The 13,410-nt window shown below is 46.0% G+C and overlaps 1 protein-coding gene across 1 annotated transcript in view; it reads right to left on the bottom strand.

Annotated features, from left to right (window-relative positions):
* Positions 1 to 13,410, bottom strand: part of SGCB (sarcoglycan beta) — a 415,573-nt gene that overhangs the window by 321,578 nt on the left and 80,585 nt on the right. Inside the window, exon 3 of the mRNA XM_069631676.1 lies at positions 5,537 to 5,722. Within this exon, the coding sequence (XP_069487777.1) occupies positions 5,537 to 5,722 (186 nt within the window). The remainder of the gene's footprint in view (positions 1 to 5,536; positions 5,723 to 13,410) is intronic.

The following is a 13,410-nucleotide window of genomic DNA, read 5'->3' as shown; positions in this document are numbered from 1 at the left end:
ATGTTGCGCTGATCTTGAACCCAAGCATCTTTTGTCCTGATATTGCAGACACTTAGAAGAAATTCTGAACAGTAACTATCCACAAAACTGTACATAAGAAAAGCCATCTCTGAAATGGAGTTAAGCTGTGCAAGTCGCATCTTTGTCAGATACCTCCTGCAAAAGCTGCTAATTCGTTATTTGCTGCTATCCAAGAAGTGGCCTGGACCACATAATGCTACAACGGCTCCTTCTAAGACTCAGGAAAATAACAGATAATTGCCATATCCAACCCAATCCCAGAGATTTATCCACTAAAGAATGCCATCCACAAGAAGACTTTTTTTTCCAAAGGTGTTTTTCTGCCATTATAGCCTTTAATTGGGCCATATAATAAGGATACTCAACAGATTTTTTTTTTTAGCGATTAAGAGTTTGAGGGTAATAGTAGACCATGTAGTAGTTTCGAATACTGCAAGTTTACTCGCTCTGACACATTACGAGAGTCAAACTCAGAAATCATCTGCTTTTGTGTGGAGGAAATTTCCTCCACACAAAAGTGTTATTGCACAAGGTAATTTAGCATTCCCCAATGGAGTAAGACTCGGACTGGCTTGTAGGGCAATAGGGCAATGCCCGAACCAAAAAGGCAAAATGCTACTGTGGGCCAGTTTATTTAGTCAAAGTGGGCCACTTTTTTGGCCAATGTGGGTCAGTTTGAGGAGTTACTTCACCATGCGGCTAGTAGTTCTGACCAGTGTTGCTGAATACATATTCTTTAAAATGCACAATTTGCATCACATTTTATCATCAAAAAAACTCCACTTGGGGTACCATTCAAACATGGTCACAAAAGGAATGAATTTCCATTTGCAACTGTGGGCCACTTTTTCATTGGTGCCCGAGACAACTTTATGCCTCAGTCCGACCCTGAATGGAGTCCATATGTACTGCAAACTGTGGAGTGAAGAGTCTGCATTACTCTAGGATTCAAGCACACCCCTCCTGTTATTGCATGCTTACTTCATGTGTTAATGGTAGACACGTTTGTCAGTATTTCCAGAACAAATACTGCCAAACTCGTAATGAGGCCCAAAATAATTTCTAGTTGACAAACGTTTTGGGAACTTTGTTTTGAACATTTGTGTTGATCCGTTAAACTGTGACAATTTATTGGATCCCACCAACTCTTGCAGAACAAAACGTTATGCGAACAGAGACTATGGGGGTAATGTTGCAGCCTATGGGAATTGCATGCAAGCGCCCACCAACACTTACACTTAAATGTTGCTGGTCCACTTCATGATATTTTAAACACTCCTGAAGCGGAGTGCAAACGTACATATTAAATGAAGGCGAAATCACCTTTACATTTCAGCTTTACTCACTGCTTTGGGAGAAATAAAACAACGCCTGCAAATACACTTTGCAAATGGCGTTTTATAATGGTTTCCAATGGAATCCGCCTGCTCATGTGCAGGTGCGAATGAGAGGCGTAATTCCATACATTCGTTTTACAACAGAGTAAAATCAAATGATCTTTCCAGACAGAGGAGGAAAGCAGAGAATTAATCTCAGCTTTGTTGCCCTCCTGCGCCTCGGAACTGCAGCAAAATGTGCTACAGTGTAAAAGTAAAGCATAAAAACACTTTATACTTTACACTTTGGAACATTGTTAAATGACCTAATGGGAATCTTTTCTTTCCTAAATAGTGGTGAAAGATGCTGCAGACAACCAAGCACAGAATTATCATCCTTTGCACTGTCTGTTAGGCAAGATTGTATGCAGTGCGCTACAACAACCCTCGCTACAGGTAATAGGAAACCCAACCTTTGGTATAAGCTTGTACTACACAGTTTGGTAGCGTGTTGAGCAGTCAGGCTTATCTCAAGAGGGGTCAATGTGAGCTGTAGGAGAGTTACACAGAGATGCACAGTGACAAGTATTCAATTAAACACTTACACACAAGGTTTCTTGAATAGACAATTAAAAAATATCAGTCAGTTAGGTAAGCCTTCTTCAGAAGGGAGCAATTTAACAGTAACACTCAAATATACTTCGCAAAATACACACTCTTAATATTTATAACACAGACACATCCTACACCCTCAGGTGACTTCATTAGCTAGGTTGCTGGGGACATTAATATATCACTGTTGCATTTAGAATCACTTAGGAATAAGCAAAAGGAAAAGGTTATTAGAACATACAAGAGACCACAAATATTCTTAAGCAGGCAAATACTTTTAGATCCCCTAATAAGAGTCATTCAGTAGAACAGGCAGTCAATGGGCAAAAGTCTACATGAGCTGAAGCGTTTCTTTGGAGGTAAGTAAGAAAAGTCTTTGCACAGTGTTTTAGAAGTCTTTGAAGAAAAAGAAGAATTAATGTAGGGCCACAAGCCGTTAGACTTGTGAGTAGGAGAAGATGCAATCAACTCTACAGCAAAAGGTAAGTTCTCTCAGACTTTTACAGTATCTTTATATTGAAGAAAAAGTGTAGCAGATGACTTCTGGGGACTCCTGCACTGCAATGGGACGGTCACTGCTCGCAACCGGCAATCTTCAAACCAGTGGCTGTCGGTGTTTCAGCTCCTTGCGTCTACTGCAAATAGCAGCACTGCAGTTCCTGGCTGTCGAGATGGGCTTTCCTTGCTTCTGGGGTCCCTGCACTCTGTTGAGGGGGCTCAGTCAGTCCTGCTTCTTGGGAGTCTTGAGGATCTTCCTGGAGCTCTTGGCCAGCTTAAAAGCAACACACAATCTGGTGTTCCTATCCCTGGCAGTTCGGTTTCCAGCAGCAACTCTGTGGAATGTCAACCAGATCAGAGAGAATGTCTGTCATGATGCCTACCCCCGGGGACCCAGACCACGCCCAGCAACCCCGGAAGCAGGCATCAAGTTATCCTAAGCAAGCCCAACAACCCCTGCTAGGGGCTATTTGGGTCCAGTCCTGGCGCCTATGGCGCCAGGCTCATATGGAGAGTCAGTCCTGGAGCCTATGGCGCCAGGCTCATAGATTAAAACTCACCTGATGCAGACCATGCTGCAAACTTACCTGATGCAGACCATGCTACAAGAGCTCCAAGCCAAAAGAGGCTTGGAAGGGACTACTTTACTTAGGGACTATTTTTTACTCGGGCGCGGCTGGGGAGGAATACTTACCTGGGACTACTTTGGGGGCCATTTAAACCACGCCCGAAGAGCAGCACACGCTTCGCGTTATTCTGCATCCAGCAGCGTAACGCTCACCGTGCCTGCAAGTCTGCATCCAGCCTTCTGCCACGCCCGCCTCGAGTTTGGAGCTCCAAGAAAAAGGGAGAAAGTAGGAGAAAAGGTTAGAACAAGAGCAATACCTTTAATCCTTACCTGAATTCCCGATCCATCGTGTCTTTGAGCTGGAAGAAAGAAGTTATTTTATGCGCGTCGCCTTGCCTGCTGCAGCGCCGCGCTGAACTCACCGGCCTTCGCAGCATCTTCACATTCCACCGCATCCTCCTGTATGTTCTCGCTGCACTCCGGCACCTAAGGAGAAGACAAGAACAGCAAGGTGAGCCAAGGGAATACACAGAGGAATATTAGTTACCCTCCCGTAGACTTACCAGATTTTACCACCGGGGTACTATTGCTCTTCACGGGTCGGCGCAGCTTCCACTGAGTCTTCGCCGAACCCCGGCCCCCAAGGGGAAACAAAAGGACAGCAAGGTGAAACAAAGGGACTAACAAGGGGAACCCTCCTCACCACAATAGACTTACCTGATTTTACCGCCAGAGGTATTATTCCCCAAGACTTCATACTTTCTCTCAGCGCCTGAATAAGGGAGAAAGCAACAGGTTACATATTGACATTATTTTATCGAACTGTGTTGGAAAATACAAATCCTTACCAGAATACTACCGGTTGCCACGAGGAACTCTTCATTAGGATCAAGCTGCAACCTGCAACGAATCGGACAAGAGTGAAAGTCAGGCATTTGAACTCTTACGAACTTTATACTTACGGCGTCTTGCCGGGAATCTCGGAGTCAATATTGTTCTGGAACTCACCAATTCCTTCGAGCCAGTGAAGCAACTGGTTATCAACGCGCCCCTGCGCTCAATGCAGGATGGAGAGCTCATCTTTTCAAACCATCAGGTGAGACTATAAGAGGGGACATCAAAGGTGATCTGTGGGGAGAACAGTGGGAGTGGGGGGGATTTACGCTCAACTCCACGGGTGGTTAATTCCCTTTCTCCATTTGCAGAAGAATATTCCTACGGGCCAAGCAAACGTAACTAGGTGGGCCATTCCAGTCCGTCATCTCGGCCCTACGCGTCACATTGGTGGAGACCGCAGCTGTCCAGTTCCGATCGACGCCTCTGTGGGAGCCATGTGAGCGTAACAATGTCCAGGTGGCTTACTTTGGAGTTGATTGGTCCCACCATCTCAGGGGTAGAAGTCGTCCTTGCAGGGGCTTCTCTGTCGATACGAATTTGGAGATTCAGCACAGCAGCAGGGCTTCACCAGGTAACCAACGTTGCAGCAGGCTTCCTCTTCAAGTTCTTCTTCGGTTCCTTCGTCCAGTGGTCGACTCTGCCTTCCAAGTCAAATGCCTCACCTTTTATTCAGTTCTCTCCCATTCATTCCAGCCTAGCTGTCGACTGACTACCAAGCAGGGTGGCTGTCCTTGCCGGAGAGTCAGATGGCCAATCACTACAGAGTGCATTTGGGTCTCCTAGGAGACTAAGCACAGGGAGTTTCGGCACCTCCCTCACTTCCTGCCCACCCCAGACACCCCAAAGGGACCAAACCGGGTTTGGCGTGCAGAATAAATCTCAAGAAGGACCTTTCCACAAAGAAAATGGGGAAAAAAGAAGACTGGGGCCATTTTGACAAAAATGGCACATTTGGGAGCTTTACTGCAGCTACGAAAGGCAGCCCGCAGTAATGCACACCGCAGAAGTTAAAAGTAAACCACTGCCACCAGCCATTCATCGAGGAAAGGGCAACATAAAAATGTTACATGAGAAGCTAGACAAAAGGGGATACTAGGTAACCCCTCCAGCACCCTATTGTAGGATCGTGTGGGCTGGGTCTAGAAAGTTACAAATGTAAGTAAAGTCAATTTCACTTTACTGCTCTGGGAAACAGTAGTTTATCCCAGAGAAGGCATTTAAATATTTGGGAAATCTGAAAGTCTTCCCTATGTCACTGCATTGAAGGTGCTGTGTGACACAAAGTAAAAGATGATGCCTATGTAGTTTATCATGCTCCACAACCAAAAGAAACACAGTGTTCAAAAATCACATTAAAGTACATGAGAGGGCGGGAAAAGGGAGTCTCACTCTCTCCAGGTAAAAAAATCAAATCCTCAAACTCCAGCAAAGTTTCTGGGGTGTCTAAGGTGGAGGGAATTAGAACATTTCTGAGAATTCTCCCTAACACTGTCTTCCACCACTGAAAAGCAATTGACTTTCTCACAGGTACGCAGAATCATGTACAAGCATTTCTCACTTTAATTGCAATCACTTTGTACTTTTAAATTTGGATCATTCCCAATATCTTGCAGTAGAAACTTACAGGTTGATTATTGCCAGTGATGACTAAATCCTCATTCCGTCGACCTCCGACTGTGCTTTTGTATAATGGATGGATCACCCCCATATCGGATACTTGCTTGAACCGCAGAAGCCCACTATCGTGGAATTCCATGCTTTCGCATCCATTGGGACCGATACGGATAACAGCCCAGATCACAAGAGTAATCTAAAACAAACAAAAACAGTTTTTCATTTCTCAACACAAGCCACACAAAACAAAATCCTACAGTAATAGAACAAACAAAAACAGGAATACTATTGACAATAGCTATAAGAAATTACAATGTTCACATTGATATAATTATTGAAAACAACATATTGCAGAGGCCCTGTTGATCAACAGAGGAATTCTTTACTGTAATATGCTGAACAGAACATGTGAATTGTCAGACATAAGCACTAAGAAAGCATTGTAGGAAGAATGATGAAGACGGAAATTAGTGTTTCGAGGCGCAGCAAGGCAGGAGTGGAGCGGGGGACAGGAAGGAGGAGAGCAGCGGTCTCAATAGGCCATTTGACATTCAGATTGTGCAAGTGCGAAGTGCAGGGGTGAAGGGAGGTGGGGAAGTGCAGGGGTTGGGTAGTCACAGCTAAGTGCAAGGTAAAGGGGCTGGAGGGCAACAAGGGTACAATCTGAACAGACGAGTTTATGAGGGTGGCCAGTGAGGGCAAGTACAGGGTAAAGTGGGGATAGGGGAGTAAGTGCAGTGGTAGACTGGGCAGGGGAGAGCCTAGCGCCCAGTAATACTCTTAAGGAACCAGGCCACCAGTCTCAGGGTGAGAGGACATTAGCAGGGGGGGGTGATGAGGAAGAGAAAAGGACTATCTTGAGGAGCTTCCGGAACTTAAGGAGGTCCGGCTCAAGTCTGAGAGGGGCAGGGAGGCCATTCCAGAGGGAGGCATTTCCGGAAGAGAGAGATCTACCACAACTCTCTCCTTGGAAACTGATTTGCAGAGACTTAGAGCTAGAGAAGCGAAGGGCTCTAGTGGGGAGGTATTTAAGGAGAGAAAGTTGGATATAGTGTGGTCCTGGGCGCCAGACAGCCTTATGGATTATGCAGAGGGTCTTGAATTGTATCCTTGCACCACCTGGGAGACAGTGGAGAGAGTTTAGGGCTGGAGAGATGCAATCCCTGGGCTTGAGGACAAGGATAAGTCTTGCCACCTTATTATGGATTACTTGAAGGGGGCAAAGGGAAGAGTTAGGAAGAGACTGTTGTAGTAGTTGTTAGGGAGAATTCTCTGTAAAGGCTAATTTCCCAAACCTAGTGAGTCCCCCAGCAGCTTTGCTGGATTTTTTGGGGTTTATTTTTTCTCCTGCTAAGAGTGAGACTCGTTTTACTCCCACTCTTAGACATGATTTGAGGTGTTCCTTTATCTTTCCATGTATTTTATCGGCTATGGGGTCTTTTACCCCATAGGGTCTCATGTGTTTTTGATGTGGGTTACACAGCACCCTCCGTGCCGTAACCCAGGGGTGTCGTAGCGACCCCCCAACATAGACTCCATACCCTGGGACTGACTACTGTCTCCCAGGGCATGTAAAATCACCATTGGCTTTACTAGTCCCAAATTATGAACAGAAACCAGTACAAACCATCATATTGTGGACGTTCTGGTCGGGGCAATTCGATTGCCCGGGGGTCTGTTGTTCGAGGGGGCACGTCTCCGTCCCCTCTGATCGAGTTTTGGCTGGTGGCAGTAGATACTACTTTTTATATTCGACCGCGAATATATCTCTATGGGATTTTCCCATTGTTCGAGGCTACCAACTTTAATTATTTAATTCTTATAGCCTCGAACATACCGCCGGTTTATTCATTGAATATTAATTCACCGGTTGGTATTTTTTCCCAGAACTCGATTCTAAAATGGCCTTTGTGTTCTCTTCTGTGACTCCAACCCAAGTCGAGCCCTTTGTTCTACTTTTTGGCAGGCTTCTCCACAGAAGCCTCCAAAAGTGGTGCCACTCTGTCTGGGTACCACAGGGGATGTGGGAGGGGGTTTAGGCACCCTGGACTGAGTTACCTTGGTAACTCAAGTCGCACTCTTGCGTGATTGGCCCAAGTGGTGAGCCGGCCGGCTCACCACTTAGTGTGTTTGATTGACAGCTAGGCTGAATGAATGGGGGTTTGCTGCATAAAAGCAGTGCTTTGGGGACTGGAACTTCAGAAGTCGCCACAGGACCTAAGAATCTGAGGAGGGAGAAGCAGAGCCGACCTGCAACGACGACACCACCAGTGGAGCCCTGCTGAACCGTCTCACCACTTTTCCCGATGACAGAAGAGATCTCCAGTCCGGAGAGTCTTCTTCCTTTGACTGGTGGGGATAACCAGTGTTGCCTTCTTTTCACCTTCCTGGAGCATCTCGTGGCCGCCTTGCCCGTGCCAAGCACCCCGGCAACCGGAATACCATGGTTTACCACTATCGCGAAGAGAAGGGTAGTACCTTTTAACCGAAGAACTTCGCGGCTGGTTTCTTCCCTGGCAGTGCAACGACCTTCATCTTTCCTCCACGGCGAGACCTCCTCTTCCTCTGGACGAAACACTGACTTGCACCTGCTGCCAGGAACAACTGCCCCCGCTGGAGCTTCCTTCACACTTAAGGTACTGTGTCCCGCCTGGCTTCCCCTGCGACAGATCGTTCGGGGAGACAGTAAAGCCTCGACTTTCTAACCTGGGCTAGCCTGGGACAACCTAGCTAACTTTTCCTGACTTTAATTTCATCCTTTTTGTGCGAACTATCTACAAGACTCTTTGGGCATAACCCCACTGTGTGAACCTGGACCCCTTCAGCTTGCTCTCTCCAAGAGTGGGCCTTGCAATTGACTTCCTTGCTCTCCACTAGAACTCTGCCTATCCTGCCTTACTGTGGTTCTTTTGAAAGTATTGAAACTTATGTGCTTCCATAACACTGCCTTTTTCCCTCCCTTTTTTTTAATAACTTATTAAGAGTCCCATCTTATGTTAAGCGCTCACCTCTGTCTGAAAATAAGTGGTGTTTCTCACTAAGACTTGTCTAATAAGTAATTAAGGTTGTATATATATGATAGTGACTGTGTGCTGAATTTACTCACCTCTTTTTGCTAGTGTAAATCACAAGTGTCTTTAAATAAATAATGATATACTTTTACACCAAAGCTCTGGTCAGTGTTTGCCTGTGCTACTGTGTCTCTGTACCTATTGTGTATACTCTATATACTGCCTAACTCTTCTTGAGGGAAGTCTGACTGCTCAGGTGGGTTTACTGCCAAACACCTGTAGTCTTAAATCTTTTGCAGTGGTCCCTAAGGGAACTGCACAGGTTTCTGCTTAACAGTAGTCCAGCCTTAGGATGCTATAGTACACAGTAGCGTAGAGTATAGTTAACAGTAGAGCATTTGTTTCAGTTAAATCAAGGTTGGCATGCGTGGCATAGTGAGAAAAAAGCATCTCCCACTAAGTCCAGTCTTACTAAGCTCCAAATGGACCTTCGACTTATAGTACATGTTCTCTACAATCGGCTAAGGTGTACGCCACAGAATTCTCTTCCTTGCCCTATTACTCAAGTGGGAGCTCATCTCTGACTTTATATAATACAATTTTTATTCAACAATCTCATATGTATTTAGTGTATGCAATGAGCAGAAAGAAAAAGTACAAATAAAATCATAAAGGCAATCTGTAGTATCCCAGAAAGACTGAACCTGGACCAATTCATTCCTAGATGCATCAAATAGATCATAGAAATGTTCTTTGCTCATATGTCTTTCTAAATAATTTCTCCTACAAACATGGGCCACATTACAAGTTTGGCGGTGAGCTGAATTTTTGGCAGTAAAGAAATTACCAACTTTTTTACTGCACTGCATAATCCTACAATTGGAGATGAAGTGGTACAAACCAACAGCAATTTCTGGTGGTACATCCACTAATTCATTTTCTTCCAATAAAATGAGAGAGAAAAAGAAAAGAAAAAAAGAACAATCAGTGGATTTACTACAGCAGATTTACTGATCAGAGTAAATCCCCAAAATCCCCACTGAGTACTATGGACTCCAGAAGTGAGAATTAACACTACCTTATCACTTGTAATCCAGAAGTAAAGCCACTAGACCAAGTGATGGGAATGATACATACTGTAGTCAATACCATACTGAAAGTCTTTGCCATTCACAGAATGCTTAGGAACATTTACTCCAATTCCAGTGTTTAGCAGTGCTACAACTTTGTTTGTACAGTTCCTAGCACCAGTGTCCACCAGTAGGTTAACTTTTCAACTCATTGGGCTTCCCAATGACCTAGCTTTTTCTGGATCTCCAGCAGGCTAGGACTCACAATAACTATAGGTTCCTCAATGACGTGTCAGGTTACTGCATGTCACTTGGCTTTCCACAGATGTGTCAGATACCTGTGCCTCATAGCAACGCTCACCTTTTTTTCAACGGGATATCAGATTTTTTTTCTACCTCATATCGTCTCCATCTGCCTCTCCTCAGCATCTCTGAAGGTTGTCCCTCACACTCCCTCTGCCTCTCATCGGCCTGTTCGATAGTGGTGCTTTGCTGCATCTTCCTTTTCCTCTCACAGCCGTGTCGGTTGCCGAGACCTCACAGCTTCCTTCTTGACTGAACACTTTCTAAGTTTTTCCCAACATATTTAGAGTCTCTCATTCTGTGCCCTGGTTAAAAGAACAACCTGTTGTGGTTCAGCTTGCTCAGTATCCCTACCTCCTCAGATCGCTGTCTCCCTGTCACACCCTTCAAGGTTATCCTACACAGGTTCTGGTCAGACCAGCCTAAGAAAGTCTGCTCTTTGGTGTGTTTTCTGCCCATGACATCCCATTTAAATGGTTTTTATATCCTGCCAGTTATCTCAACATTTCTTGCCCATTTTCATCCAGTGGGGTGAAGAACATTTCTTTGTTCTTGTATTGTCTTTCTGCATCATCGACTTTTCATTGGTCCCATGGGTTGACATAGTTTCAGAAGTTATTTTTCGTTTTCAGAATGCGGTGAAGGTGCAATTTCAGCGCTGCAAAGGGGGGGCCGCACCTACCAATTACCTAAGTGATGGGGGGACGCAACAGGAAAAGGAGGGATCACTCCTGGGATGAGAACATCATTGATTGCTGCGCTGTGTAGCCGATGCGCAGGTGCAGCAGGAGAAGTCCACGGGGAAGTGTGGGATTGAGGGTACAGAGCGAGGCGTGAGGGGCATGCAGGGATAGAGATAAAGGGCAGGAGTAGTGGGTAGAACGGGTAGTGTAGCATGATGTAAATAATACAATAGCCATTTTTTTAGTATAGGCCTCAGGTATATAAAACGTTTTCCTTTCGCAGCTACAGGCCCCATGTACTGGGTGAATGTGGATTTCGCAAGCACTCAGTTTAAGGCAGTGTGCTGGAGAAATATTGCAAGTTGACGGTTCCCTGGAGGACAGAGTTGCAGAGGAATGGGTCCAGTAGATACTTCCGAGGCCAACAAGCTAGGCACCTGGGTCGCTGGGAATTTGTAGGGAATTAGAAATTAAATACAGTTAAATAAAATTCAACCACAGTGGTGTACAAGGTTTCAGGTCACCCCTGGCAGATGAGTATGGGAAGCGGGCTGATGGTGGAGGGGGCGAGCGACAGCGAACTAATTAACAGTTGAGGTTTTGATGTCCCTAGGGTGCAACAGTGTTTTGTGTCCTTCCACGAAGCACCTCATTGGTATGATTCAGTGTGAATGTCTCCCCTTTGCCAAGCTTCGGTTGTCCTGTGTGTTTGATGGGAAATGACCAATACCTGATGAATAAACTTCCAGTGGTCAGCACAACCACGTAATGCTTTGTAACGTAATTGTGAGGCAGTGTGGGAAAGTTTGTGACATCATGAGGGTAGTGTTGTACAATGGGGGCAAGGCAGGCATGAACCAATTACAATCATTCAATCTATGTCTGGATATAGGGCACAGGCGCAGTCACCGCAATTAGCCTCTGTAAGGTGTTCTCAAATGTGATGCATGTAAATTATGTTGTTTATGTATAAATTGCCAGCTGTGGGCAGCGTTGCCAGCGTACTGCATACTGCATACTGCATTCAGTACAGTTCTACAGGGCTGTCTGAACTGTGCTTTCCCAGCTGTTCTTTGGGCCTAAATAAACTGCATTACTTCCTGGTTGGTGTACAATCTTTTTTTGGATAACTTTGGTGTTCCAGTCGTTATTTGCCTTGGAGGACCAAGATACAATTGGAGGCTATTCTGGCCGCACTCCCGGGGGGCGCCGGCCAGGTGAGCGCAGCGCAGTCCGAAGTGCACAACCAAGGGGGGTGCTGCAGACGCAGCGTTCATGAAGGTCTGCCTGGTCCCGAGCACCGCCGCGCTCAGGTGAAGGTGCAGGCCGTAGGGAAGTCGTGGTGCCGGGAGAACTTGAGGATCTCTAGGACACCCGAGTGTACCTTTGCATGAACACGCAATATCGTTGTTGCGTGCCCACAGAGGGGGAGGGGTCTTTTACGGTGATAAGAATGCATCCTACAGGTGGGAGGATCGGCCGTAGGAAGTGGTGGAGACATGGGGAAAGAACCCAAGGTCTGAGAAACCCAAGGACAGATGACGCATTAGGGGATATTGCAAGTTCAAGAAGTTGAATCCACCTTCCCCAGCACAAACCTGAAGAGGAAATCAAGGACCTAACTGCCGGGCTGGATAGGGATCTTTCCTGCACACATTTGGTGGTAGAATAAACAAGGTGGTATGGGGTTAAAGACCAATGCCCTGAACACTCAGCCCTCTGATGCAGGATGCCAGATTCCGGTGCAAAAGAGGGCGATACTCGAGGCGATAATTTACACGCAGGCTCGGCGGGTGGTTGACGGGGGACACACATTTAAAAGTACTATGTGCCTGTATTGAGGGGGGGGGCACAGTTGAACGCTATTATGGGAATAATTATGCCTGGAGAAGGAAGGAAGACTGAGGTCTGGACCACTGACAGCGTATATCTCATCAGCGGCTCAGAAGCAATCAAAAAGGGGGTGGGGGTAGTTAAAGTTTTGTGGTTTGTTCATGTGGGAGGGGGGGTGGTTAACAACATTCTTAAAAGCGACAACACAGGGCGATTACCAAATACCAGGAAAAGCAAGAGAAGGAGACAGGTGGCTTGGCACACAGGGATTCAGTCAGATACTAAACGGAATGTCGAATGTCTGACCTGACCACCGAGACATCCTTACGCTCACTAAACGTTAGAGGTCTCAACTCCCCATCGAAAAGATCCCCAACGATCCGAGAATTTAACGGTTGAAGCTGGATGACATGTTCTTATGAGAGACCCATTGGAGGGTGGGGGGGGGGCAGCCCTGAAAGCGAGGGCTATCGACAAAATGTACCATGCCTCAAGTGAATCCAAAAAGAGAGGGGTAGCAGTGGTGATTACTAGCAAGCTGGGCTTCAAAGAACTCTCCATCCTTAGAGACTCAGAGGGATGCTACATATTTGTTAAGCGGTTGATAAAAGGCCAAAAGGTATCCTTTGTCTCAATCTACTGCCCCAATGAGGGACAGGACCACTACTGGGAAAAAGTGAAAGGGAAAATCCAAACTTTTGTAGAGGGGCATCTACTTAGTGGAGGGGCTTTAACATGGTCCTGGACACAGAAACAGATCGGAAGTGGGCAACCCCATCAAGGGGATCCTACACGCAAAGGAAGATGGCTCCTCACTTTGCTCAAATAAATAATGAACTGGGGGTGGTAGATGCATTGGCCCATGAGGGAGAAGTTTACCCATCGTACACATTCCACTCAAAGGTCCACGATACCTATTCTAGGATAGACTATGTCCTCTTAGACTCTGTTCTGATACATAGAGTGTTGAAATCAACTTTAGAG

This window comes from Ambystoma mexicanum, chromosome 6q, assembly GCF_040938575.1.
Source record: "Ambystoma mexicanum isolate Mex_15411 chromosome 6q, UKY_AmexF1_1, whole genome shotgun sequence".
Lineage (NCBI taxonomy): Eukaryota > Metazoa > Chordata > Amphibia > Caudata > Ambystomatidae > Ambystoma > Ambystoma mexicanum.
Note: the sequence above shows the minus strand (reverse complement) of the source record. Positions and strands in the feature narration are given on the sequence as shown.